The sequence below is a fragment of the Eurosta solidaginis genome, chromosome 5 (genome assembly GCF_040869045.1).
Source record: "Eurosta solidaginis isolate ZX-2024a chromosome 5, ASM4086904v1, whole genome shotgun sequence".
NCBI classification, from domain to species: Eukaryota; Metazoa; Arthropoda; class Insecta; order Diptera; family Tephritidae; genus Eurosta; species Eurosta solidaginis.
In genome coordinates this window covers 209,233,740-209,254,317 of record NC_090323.1, presented here as the reverse complement: position 1 = coordinate 209,254,317, position 20,578 = coordinate 209,233,740, and the positions used below count along the sequence as shown (strand labels likewise).

Below are 20,578 nucleotides of genomic sequence, written 5' to 3'. Positions count from 1 at the left end.
GAAGAAATATCAAAGATATTGGCAGTAACGCTTTCCGGATGTTGTTGGCGTTTAAGCGCAATTAAGCTGTGCTATTTTATTGTTTGAAGCAGCTAATATAGGTACTACTCGACGGTTTGTTGCAATCAAATATCATGTCAAGGAATGTTGCTTAACCAACGTTTTCAAAATTTTCGTGGAACTCTTTTGGCGTTACACAAATAGCTACAACAAACCAACAAGTTCTTTACCTGTCCCAATGGAACGGATGTACACTAGCAATTTTTACGGATGTACTCTTGCAATGGAATGAAGCACAGGAAAACGAGTTGGTGGACAGCCTGAACAAGGAACAACTTTTATAAGAAGCTGAAACATGCTCACTGATACGCACAGACCGAAATCCAAATGCCGGGACTGAGTATTTTGTGAATCATTCTGAACCATTTTCAAAAATATTGTCTTAGGCCGAATGTTAGATTTTTTAAAGAATGAAGTGTAATATGATGGACTGCGAAAAGAAGTTGTGGCTCTATATTGAAGGTTAATGTTAAATCTTTAAACATTATATTATATTTGCTTAAATACAAGTCCCTATGCGGTACATCGCAGCCTCCATTTAGGAGAGCTGGGAAGTGCTCCCTCCATAATAAAGTACTCTCTGGACATCGCTTACAAGGCCGCCCTGGTGGCTAGCACCTGAAGCTCCTCGCTTTCACACACTTATTGCGCTCGCTTTAAACGTAGCACTGTAATCAGCGTCATTTCTTTCAGTTGCAATGCGTTATTCTTCATCGTACCAGACGGGCGCGTATTTTGTCCGGGACGTGATAATAGCCCGAGTCGATGTTAGGTCCTCGGGTCGTGAACACAATTTCAATGGAAAATTATACTTGAATAGTTTAAAGCGTATTACTCATGCAACTGACTCAAAAAGATGTAGTAAAACTACATATTGTAAACCGTTACAGCTAATTGTTGTAAAATTCATTGGGTAAAAAGGGCTCAACGTACCTTTAAATGGTAACTATGCAAATCGGATTGGTAGGTATGTTAAAGATAAAGCGGCCACGCTTCTGTTAGACACACGTTGAAGCTAATCATGAAAGGTTGAACATGATTTCCCAGGCTTGTAAAGATATTAAAAATTGAAAACAGACTATTTTCTGTAGCCTGTAAAAATAGGATAATTGGTTTTCTTATTTGATTTTTAATTTCATAGAGGTATTCACCAAGGAAAATTTCGAGTAGAAGTCATTAATATATCCGGCCAATTTCTTTTCAATTGCACATTTCATTTCAGATAAATTACTTTTCTATATAACACGTGGCACCGCCCATTTAAAAAAAATGTCTCCCCATTTCCTCTTCCAATAAAACCTGATAAGTGAAATATCATTGATTCAAAACTATTTTTTGCTAAGTTATAGCTTATTATTCTAGTCTACGACCCTTTTAAACTTGTTTTATATATAAGTTGCGGTGGTCTTTGACCGATCCCGTCCATTTTTACTACAAATATTCTCTGATATAAGGAAAATATGTGTACACAATTTCATTACGATATTGTGACGAATATGAGTGACACTAAGTGATACTCACATCCCTAGTCTGATGCTAAGTAAATAAAGTCACAACAACAATAAAGCAGACAGTCACTTGTCTCTCCATAAACGAATCAATCATTATGTCTACACATACATATGTATGTACGTACACGCAGCTGAGAAGCAACGCACGACAACATGCATATATCTGAGATACTCCCGAAAGTATGCAATGAGAGAAACTATAAAATCGTGCAATTGTAGTTACAGCTGAGAAATTTGATAGCTGATGGCCAACTAGTAGATTCTGGAAATGGAAGCGCCTAGAAGATGCGAACAAGGAAATCAGAGAGTATAAAAGGCAACAACAGTCGAGGCGCAATAATTAATTTTTGACTAAGCACGCAATCTGTCGGGCAATAGTAGAGTTATTTATTGTGAAGTACTTTAATAAAGGCCATTTTGCATTATTAAATATTGGAGTTATTTATTCAACAGTTTAGTGATTCGAACTTAGCAGAAGGTTGCAAATAAGACGGATTTGCAAGTAAATTCGTTACAATATAATTAACACTGCCCTACACCTAAGTCTGATCGTCCCGATCAGACAAATCTCTCGATCTAACCGCCGCTAGCATCTCCAATTGTACCACTCTTCTACTTCGTGGTTTCCCAATTGTTTGTATGCGGTAGATGGTATCACTGATCTTCTTCACACATTTGTACGGGCCTTCCCAACTGCACCGAAATTTGGATGGAGCTTGAAACTACCCTCGCATTCCTTCTGGGAATTTCTTTCCTTCGTTTTCGCGCGTCCTTTTGGTTTTGTCAAAGCCAGTGTTTCTCTCGCAGGTACTTTTGATTTCGCTTTATTTGGCCCATTCGATCCATCAACCTTTACCGTTGACTTCCGTGGTCTTTGTCGAGTCTTCCACCAGTACTTGATTACTGCTGAACCCTTCCTCCAAACTAATGTCAAGTGGTACATCGCCTGTGACCGTACTCAACCTTAGGTAATGGCTTTACTCTCCTATTGACCAAATCAGATGGGATTAAGGAGTGAAATGCGCCCGTAGTTACAGCCAGTACACGCTCCTTGTCATCCAGCTTTCCTTTGACGGCAAGACTGCTCGATTTTCTTCCAATTTGCGAGATAGATATCACAGGACATTCAACCGCTGGAGCTAGCTCTTGATCTTTACATCTGGCACGCTCTTGCTCATCTCCTCCAGCTTTGTTATTAAGACCACTCATTCTGTTGCAACCACCAGGATCAAGATCGCAATGACGCATTTGAAGCATTTGATAACTCCGCTTTTGCGATCCTTTCAGCGCCTCCAATATTGCGTCTACCCACTCTGGCCTTTCTACTTCCACACGGCGTGCTTTGAAAACTGGCTTACACAGAAGCGACGCTGTTTCCTGAAACCGTTTCTGCGAATGTTGGCTTTGGGTTTGCGTATGTAGCTCGCTTTGTTTCGACGTCTCGTATGCCATTTATAAAGCTATGAATCTTTACCCTTTCAGTGTATACCACGGGTGCGTCCGCATTCGCTAAATGTGCCAGCCTTTCAAAATCCGACGCAAACTCTTGCAATGTTTCACCAGGCCTCTGGAAGCGGTTCAGTAACTCCATTTGGTATACCTGTCTCCTATGCTAGTTCCGTATCGTCTCTCTAGAGCGCCCATAAATGCTTCATAACAGTTCCGTTCGCACTCTGGAATAGTCTGTAAGATTTCGGCAGCTGGTCCTTTCAATGCTACGAAGAGTGCAGCAACTTTATCTTCAGCATTCCAGTTGTTCACTGTTGCGGTCTTCTCAAATTGTAGCTTAAAGACCTGGAAAGGAACAGAACCGTCAAAGGATGGTGTTTTTACCTTTGGATTACTCGTTGAAACTGCTGGGCGATTTAGTTGCAACTGTTCGATACGTCCTATCAAAGCATCCACCTCGGCCTCGATTTTTTCCTCAAACCTTAAAATTTTTTGTATCTTGCGCCTCCAACTTCGAGGAAATGTTGTTGTTGTTGTTGTAGCGATTAGTTTACTCCCCGATGGCTTTGGGGAGTGTTATCGATGTGATGGTCCTTTGTCGGATACAGATCCGATACGCTCCGGTAACACAGCACCATTAAGGTGCTGGCCCGACCATCTCGGGAACGATTTATATGGCCACATTGAACCTTCAGGCCATCCCTCCCTCCCCACCCCCAAGTTCCATGAGAAGCTATATGTTGCGCTACACAACCCCTTGAATCCCTCTTCGAGGAAATACGTCCTTCTTGCTCTTTCAGTTGAGCAGATATCTGCGCTGATATCCGTGCTGAAATTTGCGCCGACATTTCGGATATTAGTGCCTCTTGTGCTTCAATCTTCGCTGTTATACGGTTCTCCTGCGATTCCAGCTGAGTTTCCATCTTGGATGTAATCTGTGTTGACATTTCTGACATACGTGTCTTCTGTTCTCCCAGTTGAGATGACATTTGCGACGACATTGATGTTACTGTCGATGTTTGTGCAGATATTGCAGTGCTCGTAACTGTCTGTGATGTTTCGTTTTTCTCTTCAATTTTTGTTGTTGTCTCGTCCCCATCAGGATAAACGACATGCTCGTCCACATCAAATCCTTGCGACTCCATTACCTCGTAGCCGTGCTTGAAGTTCGATCTTATTGCCGGTTGTATTCAATCCACGGTTCTCCAACTCCTTTTTCAGTTGCTGGATCCTCAATTCACTCAACTTTGCCATGTCCAAGTTGTATTCCCAATCTTCGGAATTTATTCAACAATTCCTCTTCTGACACCAATTGTAACGCATATACTGCAAATCCTCTTATTTGCAACCTTCTGCTAAGTTCGAATCACTAAACTGTTGAATAAAGAACTCCAATATTTAATAATGTAAAATGGCCTTTATTAAAGTACTTTCAAAAATAACACTGCTACTACTCGACAGATGGAACGCTTAAATCAATCTAACTCTCGCGCCTCTACTGTTGGTGCTTTTATACTCTGTGATTTCCTCGTTGCATCTTCCAGGCGCTTCCAGAATTTACTTAGTTACTGCCATATAATTATAACTACAGATGCACGTGTGTAGCTTCTCATATGCGCGTGTATTTGTGAGCGACACTTCCACAATTACAATTGCATACTTTTGGGAGCATCTCAGATAAGATATCTGCATGTGTTTGTGCATCTCTTCTCCGCTGCGTGTACGTACATATGTGTAGACATAATGATTGATTCGTTTATGTAGATTCATAATGATTGATTTATGGATGTGCATACAAGTCACTCTTAGCATCGGCTTAGAGATGACAGTACCCCTTAGTGTTGCTAATATTCGTAACACTATGAATACATTTTTTAAGTCAACGCTTGTCATGTGTGGTATATTTGAACAATTTACGTTTGATTAAGGCCAATGTTATTGATAAACCTTAAAAAATTTGTTATTGCAATTCGTGAAGCAAGAAATTAGTAATTTACGCTAGCACATATTAATAATTACTTAGTTATTTTTCTAATTAAAAAAAAGTTATCTTTAGGTCAACTTTTCATAAAAATAAAACACAAGTGTTTTTCTTTTCTAACCAATATATTTCGGTTACTCCACGGTAACCGTCCTCAGGGTAAAACTGTTGATGAACATAACTAAAACACAAATTAACAAACTTCAAACGTAAGAAAAAAATAAAAAATTAATTAATTAAAAAATAATAATAAAAATACATTATTTTTCACATACATCAATTTTCACGTCTGCCCTGTGTGACGCGGAGTTTGGTACTGTTTATTAGTTAATAAGTGCTTATATACATATATGCGCGCAGTCGGAGCTATCACTCTTAAAGTTAAGTCGTATATTCGACGGTGTGTTTACTATATGTAACATCTCCAATGTAAATCTCTTATTGTAATTTCGTTCTTGTTGGAGAATTTTCGCGTCGTCGAAATTAGGCGAATGCCCACTAGATGAACAGTGGGCCATTAGTGCTGTTTTTGGGTTATCAGTTGTATGACAATATTTGAAATCCGATTTATGTTGTGAAAGTCTGGATTTTAATTTCAATTTTGTTGTGCCTACATATACACTCTTGCACGGCTCCCTGCCACTTCCTTTACACGGAATTTGGTACACAACATTGCTTTTTTCGTTTTGTGGTATTTTTGACTTTGTATTATTAAATAAATATTTTAAAGTATTAGTCGGTCTATGGGCAATTTTTATTTTTTCCTTATTGTAACAATCCGATTTTGCAAGGCGCTCGGAGAGTTGAGGTACGTACGTGAGAGATTTGAAAATGACTGACTTTTGTGGTTTTTGTTGACTAATAGCATGGTTTACTCTACTTAATAATTTTTTAATTGTGTATGTTGGAAAATCGTTGTTCTTTAAAGTTGTAAATATTTCTTTCTTTATTTCATTGTGGTAAATTTGGTCCGAAGTCTGTAACATCCGCTTTATACAGCCCATTGCTGTATTTAATATCATTGATTTAGGATGCTTTGAATTATAATTAATAATTCTCCCCGATGATGTTGGTTTTCTATACCACTTTAACTTTAATTTATTGTTTAATCTATTTACTATTGCATCTAAATAAGCCAATTTTCCATCCTTTTCGAGTTCCACTGTAAATTTTATATTTTTGTCGAAAGAGTTCAATGTGTTAAGTACATTTTCAACCTCATTTTCTTCTACGATAGCAAATAAATCATCAACATACTTCGTAAGTAATCTTGGTTTGTGCTCCAATTTATCCATCGTTTTTTCCAATAATTTTTCCATGACTATATCCGCTATCACTGGGGAGGTAGGTGATCCCATTGGCAGTCCTTTTAACTGCGTATATACATTGTCATTAAACTTAAAATATCTGTTATCTTTAATACAAAATTTAACAATTTCCATAAATAATTGTTTGGGTATCTTCGTAAATTCTTTTATCGTTGTCCATTTTTCTTGTATTACGTCAAGTGCTAGTTGTATCGGTATACTGGGAAATAATGAAACCACGTCAAAGGAAATTAACTTTTCATTGTCAAATATGTTTGTGTCGTTTACTCGTTCTTTAAACTCTAATGTGTTTTTTACGTTATATACTGAAGCCGCCGTTGTGTTTTTCAATATTTCTGCAATATATTTGCATAATCCATACGCAGGTGATCCGACAGCAGAACAAATTGGTCTCAGTGGTGTTCCTTCCTTATGTATCTTAGGGAGACCATAGATTCTAGGGGGCAATGCCGTGTTTGTGCTAAAAAGGACTGCCAATGGGATCACCTACCTCCCCAGTGATAGCGGATATAGTCATGGAAAAATTATTGGAAAAAATGATGGATAAATTGGAGCACAAACCAAGATTACTTACGAAGTATGTTGATGATTTATTTGCTATCGTAGAAGAAAATGAGGTTGAAAATGTACTTAACACATTGAACTCTTTCGACAAAAATATAAAATTTACAGTGGAACTCTAAAAGGATGGAAAATTGGCTTATTTAGATGCAATAGTAAATAGATTAAACAATAAATTAAAGTTAAAGTGGTATAGAAAACCAACATCATCGGGGAGAATTATTAATTATAATTCAAAGCATCCTAAATCAATGATATTAAATACAGCAATGGGCTGTATAAAGCGGATGTTACAGACTTCGGACCAAATTTACCACAATGAAATAAAGAAAGATATATTTACAACTTTAAAGAACAACGATTTTCCAACATACACAATTAAAAAATTATTAAGTAGAGTAAACCATGCTATTAGTTAACAAAAACCACAAAAGTCAGTCATTTTCAAATCTCTCACGTACGTACCTCAACTCTCCGAGCGCCTTGCAAAATCGGATTGTTACAATAAGGAAAAAATAAAAATTGCCCATAGACCGACTAATACTTTAAAATATTTATTTAATAATACAAAGTCAAAAATACCACAAAACGAAAAAAGCAATGTTGTGTACCAAATTCCGTGTAAAGGAAGTGGCAGGGAGCCGTGCAAGAGTGTATATGTAGGCACAACAAAATTGAAATTAAAATCCAGACTTTCACAACATAAATCGGATTTCAAATATTGTCATACAACTGATAACCCAAAAACAGCACTAATGGCCCACTGTTCATCTAGTGGGCATTCGCCTAATTTCGACGACGCGAAAATTCTCCAACAAGAACGAAATTACAATAAGAGATTTACATTGGAGATGTTACATATAGTAAACACACCGTCGAATATACGACTTAACTTTAAGAGTGATAGCTCCGACTGCGCGCATATATATAAGCACTTATTAACTAATAAACAGTACCAAACTCCGTGTCACACAGGGCAGACGTGAAAATTGATGTATGTGAAAAATAATGTATTTTTATTATTATTTTTTAATTAATTAATTTTTTATTTTTTTCTTACGTTTGAAGTTTGTTAATTTGTGTTTTAGTTATGTTCATCAACAGTTTTACCCTGAGGACGGTTACCGTGGAGTAACCGAAATATATTGGTTAGAAAAGAAAAACACTTGTGTTTTATTTTTATGAAAAGTTGACCTAAAGCCAGCCTAACAACAAAGTTTAGTTACATAAAGGTCGCCAAATAATTTTATTTATACAGACGGAAGGCACGCCGTTAGCATACAACAACAAACATGGGATATGCAACAATCAAAAACCATTATGAAAGCTCAAAATCAACAATTAACAAATTTCAAACTACATCTAAAAAATTGGTAAAAATAAAATCTAGCATTAAGTTTCTTTTACAATGTAGAAAGTCAAAAATCATTCCCAATTTTATAAAAAATTCAACCCATTGCTATAAGTTATTTGTATCTGATTGCGACAAAAATATCGACATAGATAGAATGTTACAGAGACACACTCAATATTACCTAACAAAAATATTAAGTTTACTCATTAAACACAAACACAATATATTAAGACGAGCAAATAAACAAATGGAAGAAGCAACAACAACACTTAAGGAACAATTGGGCGACGAAGATTTAAAGCAATTTATACAGAACGAGAATAATGTGGCTAACAAACTAACAACAAAGCTAAAGAAGAAACAAACTACAAAATTTGAGAGACTGCGAACCAAACGAAATATGATCTTCACTCACAACAATAAACAAGAAGATTGGTTTATAAACAATACAAATGTCCAGTTCCCGAAAGAAGTGAAAGAATTGTTGGCGAAGGGACCGAAATTCGGAGTACCTGTGGAAAACAAAACGTTTCCTCTTTTTCAATATATAGCTGATGGAGAGGATTTGGTTCAGACACTTGAAAACAAAGAGCAAATAGAAGAGGCGCGGACAAAGCTCTCTCTACTTATTAAAAGCCTCTCAACAAGAAACAAAAAAAGTGCAATAGATAGTGCAATATCTGATACAGTGGCACAAACAAGAAAGTTTTTGCAGAAAAATAAAAACATTAGAATTTTGACATCAGATAAAGGTAATAAAACGGTCGCAATGGAAGCAGAAGATTATAACAATAAAATGAAATGTATTTTAAATGACTTGACAACATACAGAATCCAAAGACAAGATCCGACATCGCGATTACAAACCAAAAACAACACTTTAGTCGAAAAACTCTTTAAAACGGAAATTATTACAAAAGCGGAGAAAAAGAAACTTAGCACAAACACGGCATTGCCCCCTAGAATCTATGGTCTCCCTAAGATACATAAGGAAGGAACACCACTGAGACCAATTTGTTCTGCTGTCGGATCACCGGCGTATGGATTAGGCAAATATATTGCAGAAATATTGAAAAACACAACGGCGGCTTCAGTATATAACGTAAAAAACACATTAGAGTTTAAAGAACGAGTAAACGACACAAACATATTTGACAATGAAAAGTTAATTTCCTTTGACGTGGTTTCATTATTTCCCAGTATACCGATACAACTAGCACTTGACGTAATACAAGAAAAATGGACAACGATAAAAGAATTTACGAAGATACCCAAACAATTATTTATGGAAATTGTTAAATTTTGTATTAAAGATAACAGATATTTTAAGTTTAATGACAATGTATATACGCAGTTAAAAGGACTGCCAATGGGATCACCTACCTCCCCAGTGATAGCGGATATAGTCATGGAAAAATTATTGGAAAAAACGATGGATAAATTGGAGCACAAACCAAGATTACTTACGAAGTATGTTGATGATTTATTTGCTATCGTAGAAGAAAATGAGGTTGAAAATGTACTTAACACATTGAACTCTTTCGACAAAAATATAAAATTTACAGTGGAACTCGAAAAGGATGGAAAATTGGCTTATTTAGATGCAATAGTAAATAGATTAAACAATAAATTAAAGTTAAAGTGGTATAGAAAACCAACATCATCGGGGAGAATTATTAATTATAATTCAAAGCATCCTAAATCAATGATATTAAATACAGCAATGGGCTGTATAAAGCGGATGTTACAGACTTCGGACCAAATTTACCACAATGAAATAAAGAAAGAAATATTTACAACTGTAAAGAACAACGATTTTCCAACATACACAATTAAAAAATTATTAAGTAGAGTAAACCATGCTATTAGTCAACAAAAACCACAAAAGTCAGTCATTTTCAAATCTCTCACGTACGTACCTCAACTCTCCGAGCGCCTTGCAAAATCGGATTGTTACAATAAGGAAAAAATAAAAATTGCCCATAGACCGACTAATACTTTAAAATATTTATTTAATAATACAAAGTCAAAAATACCACAAAACGAAAAAAGCAATGTTGTGTACCAAATTCCGTGTAAAGGAAGTGGCAGGGAGCCGTGCAAGTGTGTATATGTAGGCACAACAAAATTGAAATTAAAATCCAGACTTTCACAACATAAATCGGATTTCAAATATTGTCATACAACTGATAACCCAAAAACAGCACTAATGGCCCACTGTTCATCTAGTGGGCATTCGCCTAATTTCGACGACGCGAAAATTCTCCAACAAGAACGAAATTACAATAAGAGATTTACATTGGAGATGTTACATATAGTAAACACACCGTCGAATATACGACTTAACTTTAAGAGTGATAGCTCCGACTGCGCGCATATATATAAGCACTTATTAACTAATAAACAGTACCAAACTCCGCGTCACACAGGGCAGACGTGAAAATTGATGTATGTGAAAAATAATGTATTTTTATTATAATTTTTTAATTAATTAATTTTTTATTTTTTTCTTACGTTTGAAGTTTGTTAATTTGTGTTTTAGTTATGTTCATCAACAGTTTTACCCTGAGGACGGTTACCGTGGAGTAACCAAAATATATTGGTTAGAAAAGAAAAACACTTGTGTTTTATTTTTATGAAAAGTTGACCTAAAGCCAGCCTAACAACAAAGTTTAGTTACATAAAGGTCGCCAAATAATTGTATAAAAAAAAGTTATTATAAAGCTCATGTGACTTGCTCAAAATGTCTATATATCTATGTACACAAATATTTAACAATGATATTACTTCATGTCCCTGTTCTAAATACCCCACCTAAATTTAATTTCATAGTGACAATCCCACGATACCAACACATCGGCCATTGATATGAACTTTCATTATTACTTAAATAAAGATTGTTAACGATTTGTAATTGAGCTAATTCTACAAACTCGCGTACATGGAAATATACATAATTCAATTGTATGTGGCACTGCAACACAAACATATGGTACATACAGCAGCGACCAAGAAAATAGTAAGAAACGGTCATAGCTACCAATAAAGCGATTGGCCAACTGCGTGCATGCCATGCGTCCCCAATATGGTCGCCGAGTTTAAAAGCGATACGTTGGAAGAAACTGCAGACCTGTCAAAATACCGCACTCACAGCTGCCAGGGGATGTCTTCATATGTCACGAGAAATCAAACAAAGAGGTGGGAATGATTCCCATAAAGGAGTAAAACGAAACGCTGAATAAACAGTTTCTATTAAATTCTCAGCCCCAGCACATTAGCAGCCTTAGAATAGGTATGCTGGTCGTAATAGGCGACTCGAAATACCAAATGATTCAAGAGGTTGTGTAGCGCATCCCTTTCAAGGGGTTGCCAGCGCGATTTATAGTTTCTCCAACCTAATTGTCACCTCACCTACCGGTGGCGAATCTTCTTTCTTTAGCAGCCGAGGCTCTGGCGACTCCAGGTTCCACATGGAGCTAGGGGTGGGGCGGATAGGTAGACGTTGAAATGTGGTCGTATCAAATCGCTCCCGATATTGTCGGGCTTGTACCTAAATGGTGCTTGCTACAGGAACGTACCGGATTTATATCCGGTAAAGGGCCATCAACGTCGAAAACATTCTCTAAAACGGGGATTGTCTTTAACGCCACAACACCAACATTAATTAAATAAATAAATGTAAGGCGCGAATAACCTCCGGAACAATTCTTCCAATTTGCGTGGTGCTCCTTTTGATTTTTCCTAAAAATGTGCGGGACGGGACCTACATGTTATATGCCGACTACGACGGCATTTAAAAGACAGATGATTTTTCACTGCGAAGCCTTTTATGGCAGAAATACACTCGGATCTTTTGCCAAATCACTTCTAAGGGGCGACCCTGATTATAAAAATTTTTTATAGTTGGAAAAACTGCTTTCTAAAATTTTGATGCTGCTTTTACCGGGACGTGAACCAGAATCATCGCTGTGGTCGGCGGAACACGTTACCACCACACGACGGAGGTCGCCGAAAACCTGGGTATCCTAACAGACAACTGATTTGTGATGCCCTGCCTCACAGTGATATATTGGGGCATCTTCGTAAACACTAAAAAAAGAGAAGGTCGGCCTAAATCTCCTCGGAGGTAAATCGCCCCAAGTATTTATTTTTTAAATGGTTTATTTAGCTTGACTTGGCCGTTGTGAACGAATTTTGCAATTAAAATTTAAGTAACTTCCCGATAACCTACAAGCTTCAAACTTGGAATGTAGTTCAGAAACCGATGGCAATGCAATAATAAGAAAAAAACTCCGATAGGTGGTGCATGGATCGAAATATTTCAAAAAATCGTATTTAAGGTCTGATTTGGCTCATATTTAGAACACATAATATATACAGGAATAGAAAGTGGCCTATGAAAAAAATCGCCACTAGGTGGCGCAAGGCTCGAGATATTAAAAAAATCTTATTTGTAATCCGATTTGGCTCATGTTTGGACCACATTATACATACATGAATAGAAAGCGACCTATGAAAAAAAATCACAGCTAGGTGGCACAGGTATCGAGATATTCAAAAAACATATTTCTGCTTCGATTAGACTCATATTTGGAACACATATTACATACATGAATAGAAAGCGACATATGAAAAAATGGCCGCCAGGTGGCGTAAGGATCGAGATGTTAAAAAAAATCGTATCTGTTGTCCGATTTGGCTCATATTTGGAACAAATATTACATATAGTCCGGTAGAAGTGACATCAAAATACTTTGGAGTTCGAGGACTTAGATTGTAACAAATTGTCATGAAAGAGTCCAAGAGTCAATTAAGACTAAAAACTTGAAAAAAAAATTTAGTTAAACGGTCTTATTGAAAACAATACTTACATTAAGTAACAATAATACTAAAAGCTAGAAAATAATTAGGTAGGTCCTAGGTACTATCATCACACTCCTCATCAATCTAGGGCGTTGATCAGACAATTATATAAAAGCGTTATGAGCGTGAAATTTCTAAAGATTTGAGGCGTAGCATAACCTGATTAAGGTTCAGTTGGTCTTACTTATTACTATCAATAGAAATTTGATGCGTCCAATGCTTTTATTTAATTGTCTGATCAACGCCCTAGATTGATGAGGAGTGTGATGATAGTACCTAGGACCTACCTAATTATGATCCCGAAAAAGTTCCGAAATAACCCTGACGGGATCCGGAAAAACATCCAGTAGCGTTGCTTCAATTGCACATTTCATTTCAGATAAATTACTTTTCTGCATAACACGTGGCACCGCCTGTTTAAAAAAAAATTCCTCCCCATTCCTTCTTAAAATAAACCTTGATAAGTGAAATATCATTGATTCAAAACAATTTTTTATTAAGTTATAGGTTATTATTCTAGTCTATGCCAAATAGGGGTGGGACTATCCGAATAAAAATTATTCCAATAATAAACTCTTTTATTCGCCAGGTATTCGTAATCCGAATAATATTTATTCGGATTTTTTATTCGTTTATTCGGAAAGTACTATCCGGATAGTGCGCACTATCCGGATACTTCGAATAGTAAAATAAAAGACATTGCGTTTATGTTACGCTCATCGCTTGTGCAGATGAGCATGCACATTAGGGCGGGTCGATTTAAAAATCGCTCATTGCTCTGTGAAAATCGTATTCTAGGGATCAAAATAAGAAACTTTGTCGAAGGAACCATACCTCTAAAACGAATTCAGATGCCTCCCCCCCCCCCCCCCCCCCAGGTAGGGGTAAATTTTGAAATATCCCACTTTGACCCATTTATAGTGCTCCAATCGAGTCCAAATGTATGACATGTATACAATAAGTTCCCTATATTTAACGCAACTACTTATATAAGAGCGTAGCGAGTGATAGTTACCACCACCACTAAGAATAGTTAAAACCTTTTACAGGTCCAAAACTTTCTCACCAAAACATTGAAAACGGATATCTTTGTAAATAGGACATATCCCAATAAAATGCAAGGTGTCTTCAGCAGTACATAAGTTGCAAACCGAGCGGTTTACAGAAGTTACATTTTTAAAAGCTCTTGCATTGAGGTTTAGCAAGCCACCCCTAGCGCGAAAGATCAGACTTATGGCGTAGGCTGAGAACTCATCGAGAAGTAAGTAGCGTCCATAGGAATCAAGTACGGGTAAAGATCGGGTGACCTAGATTGCAGCGTACTCTCGGTGTAGCTAGCAAACTCTTTTTGCAGCAATTTCTCTAGTACTACAGGAATACGCAGTCTTAGCGCTGCTGGCGAGAAATCACGCTGAGGGTCCATATCAACACTTACATAAACATTTTCCCAGTTTTTCACCCAGTACGAGCCTTGACGCACTGTCTCCTCAGCTACAATGCGGGGCAGTCTATTTGGTGATAAACTAAAACAGCGCGCGATATAATACATGTGCGTGCTTAAACTATGGTAGTACAGCGAACATAAACCTGATTCGAGGTGCAACATATAGTTTGGAGTGTTGGATGGCAGAAATATTAGCTTTTTTATAAAGAACCGCAGGAGTTTCTCTACGGACTCAAACTTATCAATACCCCATAGTTGCGCACCATAAAACATGATAGACCTGGACGCCGCTTCGAAAATTTTCATCTTTTGCGAGATGGGAATTCTGGGATTATTTATATATTTGAGCCATGTAGCAACTATAGCAGTTTTAGCTTCTGGCAGTTTCGCAGCTAAGTGCTTTGTGAAAGAAAGTTTATAATTTAAAAGCACGCCTAAGTATTTGTACTCATTTACAATCTCAATAGTGTCATTACCATAATTCCAGCAACACCCCGCGGATATCCTGCTAGCTTCCCTAAAAACTAATATTTTGGATTTAGAGAGATTAACTGCCAACCCCCACTGCTTACTGTAAAGGGAAAGCGCATCTATCATTTTCTGTAAATCTGTCGCAGAGTCTGCCAGAAGCACAATATGGTCAGCGTACAAAATAACATTAACTACAACGTCAGCAACTTTTACACCACAGGGGAGAATGTCACTTAAGTCATTAATATATAAAGAGAACAGAGCTGGACTTAGCATGCACCCTTGCCGTACACCCTGTTTAACAGAAAATGGTTCCGAAAGCGCTCCATCCATCCCAACCTGACTAGTTGTACCTTCATAAATTAAGCGAAGTACCTCAATAACGTGACTAGATAGACCGAGCTGGGCAAGCTTGTAGAAAAGCAAATTCCTTGGAACTGTGTCAAAAGCACATGAAAAATCGACAAAGAAAGCGAAAGTTTTCTTTTTCGCACTAAAGTTCAAGTGTACAATACTGGTCAGGTTGAACATATTGTCAATTGTTGAATAGTTTTTGCGGAAGCCCGCCTGAAACTCGGTAATAACATTATTGCATTCGAGCCAAGCTTTAATACGACTCAGAAGCAAAGCAGCGAAAATCTTATATATGGTGTCAAGCAGAGATAGTCCCCTGTAGTTAGAAGGACGGTCAGGGTCGCCTTTTTTGAAGAGGGCGATAACAATTGCGCTGCGGAAACATTGCGGAATCTGTTTCTTAAGAAATATTGCATTGAACAAAGCCAGTAGTTATGTTAAGAGACACTGCGGGGCGTACTTGTAAAATGCATAAGAAATTCGATATTGACCCGGAGCTTTGTTGTCTTTTAGACTTTTCAATACAAGCTGTAACTCGCGGAGGTCAAAAAAGGAGAATCGAGAAAAGGGTCTATCACTGAAGCTAATGTCCAATGCATGCAAGGTGCTTCTACTGTACTAGATAACAATAACTTGAAGTGATTGTAGAAATCTGACAACGACAGACTACACGACACCCTATGGGATTGACTTTTCAAAGAGTTAGCAATCCGCCACCAGACCCTTGTGCTTCTCACAGTACTTAAGAGGTCAATATCCTTTCCTTCATATTCCAGTTTTTTCTCAGAGCAAAGCATATAGTAACTTGAACGTAATGAGACATACGATATACGAGCTGCTTCCAAGCCACTCCTTCTCCACTCGTCTAGGTGTACTAACATTTTTCTACGGGCTTTAAAGCACTGGTTGTCAAAACAACTATTTTCTGGGACGTATTTTGATTTTCCAGGACTGTCCGGGGCAGCAGATTTTATTTTATTTTGTAAGGAAGACACCATAACATCAATGCTAACATCTGTAATGTCAAAACTGCTGCTGGGCATTGAGCTAATAAGATTGACATACCTTTGCATGTGCTTCGGCTTCCACACTAACTTGGGTGAGCAGGTCCTTGAGGTGTCCTTAGCGTTTTTATCTGAAACGTCCAAAATTACGCAAAGCGGCATATGATCAGAATATTCTTTTTTGCTAACTGAAAGGCTCTTAACGGCTGGTAGAAGCTCAAACGAAGATATAACGTAGTCTCTAACAGAACACCCTATAGCACTGCAAAACGTAAATTCGCCACTCATATCACCGGGTGACCTACCGTTTAGTATAACTCCGCCCACATCCTCGACAAAATTTAATAGCTTTTTGCCTTTAGCATCTAGCACTACATCCTTAGATTTTCTGCTTACCTGTATACCAGAATGACCAGATAGTAAGTTTTTGTTAAACAATTGATGTTCACCTACGCGCGCGTTTAAATCACCCAAAACACAAAAAGAGACCGGTTGCTGCGAAGCGAAAAAGTTCTCTAAGAGCTTAAAATCATCAAACCATTTGTTGCAGTTCAGATACTGAGGGATTAACCACGTACACACATGTCGGTTTACCGACAGTACAACACACTCAGAAAGACTAAGAAATTTTAAATTGTAAACAGCTTCCAAACGAAGTAAAGCCTCCGCCGGTTCACCGTCACACATTAGGACTTTGTTTGCGTTAAACGAAATCCACTTTTTGTTTATGCACATAGCATCATTTCTTACATATATGCTCTGAGAGCGGTCCAGCTTCCAAAGATCTTTTTTTAATTGCAGCAATACTTTCTTGCTCTGTTGTTTTGCAGCATTGAGATCCTTCTCTAAAAATATAAACGACCCCGACAGTTTTTTAGCGCTTTTGAGCACATAGGTAGCCATCTCTGCAGAAGCAAACTCAGCAATCACGCCCATTTTTTGGTTTTGAATGTACAGGCGATGCGCATCTCGGACTTGTACTTGGTGCAGGCCCAGCCTCTCAATGTATAGCTTTTCTACCGCTTTTTTTGACCTCTCTGAAGTTGGCAAGACAACTTTTACGTGGAAAAAAATTACCTATTGGGAAAATTGCCGTGAATTTGCCGTAATTTATCCGTGAAACAAAATTTTTTTAGAAAATACAGGGTGGCACGCCAACTTCACGTGAAGTTAGCGTGCCACCCTCAGAAAACCACCTTAGAGACCAGGTAGGAAAATAATTCATGCACACGAATTTGCCGTAAATTTGCCGTAGATAAGTGGCATATTATATAATTTCGAAAAAATAAAATTTAACTTTTTTGTATGGTGCACCGCCAACTTCACGTGAAGTTAGCGTGCCACCCTCAGAAAACCACCTTAGAGGCCAGCTAGGAAAATAATTCTTGCACACGAATTTGCCGTAGATAAGTGGCATATTTTATAAATTCGAAAAAAAAATTTCAAATTTTTTTTATGGTGCACCGCCAACTTCACGTGAAGTTAGCGTGCCACCCTCAGAAAACCACCTTAGAGGCCAGCTAGGAAAATAATTCTTGCACACGAATTTGCCGTAGATAAGTGGCATATTTTATAAATTCGAAAAAAAAATTTCAAATTTTTTTTATGGTGCACCGCCAACTTCACGTGAAGTTAGCGTGCCACCCTCAGAAAACCACCTTAGAGGCCAGCTAGGAAAATAATTCTTGCACACGAATTTGCCGTAGATAAGTGGCATATTTTATAAATTCGAAAAAAAAATTTCAAATTTTTTTTATGGTGCACCGCCAACTTCACGTGAAGTTAGCGTGCCACCCTCAGAAAACCACCTTAGTGGCCAGCTAAGAAAATAATTCTTGCACACGAATTTGCCGTAAATTTGCCGTAGATAAGTGTCATATTATATAATTTCGAAAAAATAAAATTTAACTTTTTTTATGGTGCACCGCCAACTTCACGTGAAGTTAGCGTGCCACTTTTCGAAAACCACCTTTGTCTAAGCTTTGGGCAATTGAGGGCGAGCAGTTTAATAAGAGTTATAAATGAGTAATTTTATGTGCTTGTAAGCGTATGAGTCGTGGCACAGTGGCTGACGTACCCGACCAAACGCCCGGGGTTGCGGGTTCAACTCCCACCAAGCATTCGCTTTTTTTTTAATTTATAAATTATTATTATTAATGGACTGTATTGAGTTTACGGGGTTTTTGATTTAACGTAGTACATTTATTGAGTTGGGTAGGTTTAGTGTTATTGGTGTATTTAAGTCATGGGAGGATGCATAGCATCAGTACACCTTTATTTATTTATTTGTGTTTATTTTAAGGGATTCAGTTTATTAAGTTGGGTAGTTTTAGTGTTATTGGTGTGTTTAAGTCATGGGAGGATGCATAGCATCAGTACACCTTTTATTTATTTAATTTGGGGGCGTGCACTGGGGGGCTCTGAGGCTTCGCTCTACTGAGCCACCTCATCCTCTATTTGAAGAACCCTTTAAAGTGTGATATGGAGGCGAGCACTGGGCTCTGATGTATTAGCACACCATCCGAAGAACCTCTCTTTTAATTAAAAAACTCAAACTATGTCTTTAGAATATTTCACTAACCAGTTGAGAATTACAACCACACTCAATGGCTACTGAAACAAACGAACGAAAAATGTTCATAGTTTAAGTCGCTTAAACAACCTTAGACACCAGTTAGGAAAATAATTCTTGCACGTGAATTTGCCGTAAATTTGCCGTAATTTATCCGTGAAACAAAAAAATTTGCCGTGGCCATATTTTAGAAAATACAGGGTGGCACCGCCAACTTCACGTGAAGTTAGCGTGCCACCCTCAGAAAACCACCTTAGAGGCCTGCTAGGAAAATAATTCTTGCACACGAATCTGCTTTTGGTTTTATGAGGGTGGCACGCTAACTTCACGTGAAGTTCGCGGTGCACCATAAAAAAAATTTGAAATTTTTTTTTTTTCGAATTTATAAAATATGCCACTTATCTACGGCAAATTTACGGCAAATTCGTGTGCAAGAATTATTTTCCTAGCTGGTCTCTAAGGTGGTTTTCTGAGGGTGGCACGCTAACTTCACGTGAAGTTGGCGTGCCACCCTGTATTTTCTAAAATATGGCCACGGCAAATTTTTTTGTTTCACGGATAAATTACGGCAAATCCACGGCAATTTTCCCAATAGGTAATTTTTTTCCACGTAAAAGTTGTCTTGCCAACTTCAGAGAGGTCTTTTTTTGGGGAGTCTTCCTTTGGAATACCTCTTACTACAACGTTGCTCCTTTTTCTGTCATCAATAAGTCGGTTTAATTCCAACCTATCCAATTCCCGATCGTGCTTAATTTGCGATAGCTCAGCTTTCAGTGCCTCATTTTCAGCTTTGAGGTGTTCGATTTGAGCCCCCACTGTCTGCTTTAACTCGTCAATGTCGCTTTTCGTCGCTAGCCCTTCAAACTTTCTACTTACATTGCTTTCTATACTTTTAATAGCAGACATTATGTCATGCAACGACAAGTCGGGGGAAGTGTCGCCCACTTTGCGCTTTGCAGCTTGCGACGTAGGTGTGCGTTGCATTTTTATTTGCTTGTGGTGTTATTTTTGATCCATCAGACTTCGCAAAAAATGTTGACAATGACATGTAAACTTATTTTTTTAATGGTGACCAATTAGATGTTTATACAAACCAAAAGATATCAAAACAAAAATTTTCCATACAACTTACATACATACATATGTATATATGTATGTATATGGGAAACAAAAATCCCTACCATATTACCATTTCCACACCTGTTTACTAATAAACAAAGTTCTATGATCAGTACAGTTGTAAACGACCCCGATAACTATTTCTAGCTTAAGCTGGAGACATTGGTGCTTTATCGGTAACCGTATCGGTAACCTTTTAACAGCTGATTCGACCAACCTTATGAGAATCAATGCAATCGATTATTGGTGCCGCTAAGGTCGTAACCGTATCGTAGCCAACCAATTGGGTTTTGGTTTACCGTCGTAAAGATAAACAGCTGATTACGTTACGGATACCAGGCATGCTTAACGAACGAAACGATATCATTTCGTTACGATAATCAACGCTAATAAACGAAACGAAGTCACTTCGTTTCGTTTATTAACGTTCAGAACGTCAAATTAACGTTAATTTGACGATCTTAACGTTAATAAACGAAACGAAGTGACTTCGTTTCGTTTATTAGC

At 37.6% G+C, this 20,578-nt stretch overlaps 2 protein-coding genes across 2 annotated transcripts in view; both read left to right on the top strand.

The window, feature by feature from the left end:
• The window catches only part of AhcyL1 (Adenosylhomocysteinase like 1), a 54,517-nt gene that overhangs the window by 1,545 nt on the left and 32,394 nt on the right, over nt 1-20,578 (top strand). The window lies entirely within an intron of this gene.
• Nucleotides 8,001-10,684, top strand: LOC137252341 (uncharacterized). The gene is made up of 2 exons (XM_067787887.1): nt 8,001-8,263; nt 8,443-10,684. The coding sequence occupies exons 1-2, from the start codon at nt 8,190-8,192 to the stop codon at nt 10,682-10,684; spliced, it is 2,316 nt and encodes a 771-aa protein (XP_067643988.1). The 5' UTR covers nt 8,001-8,189.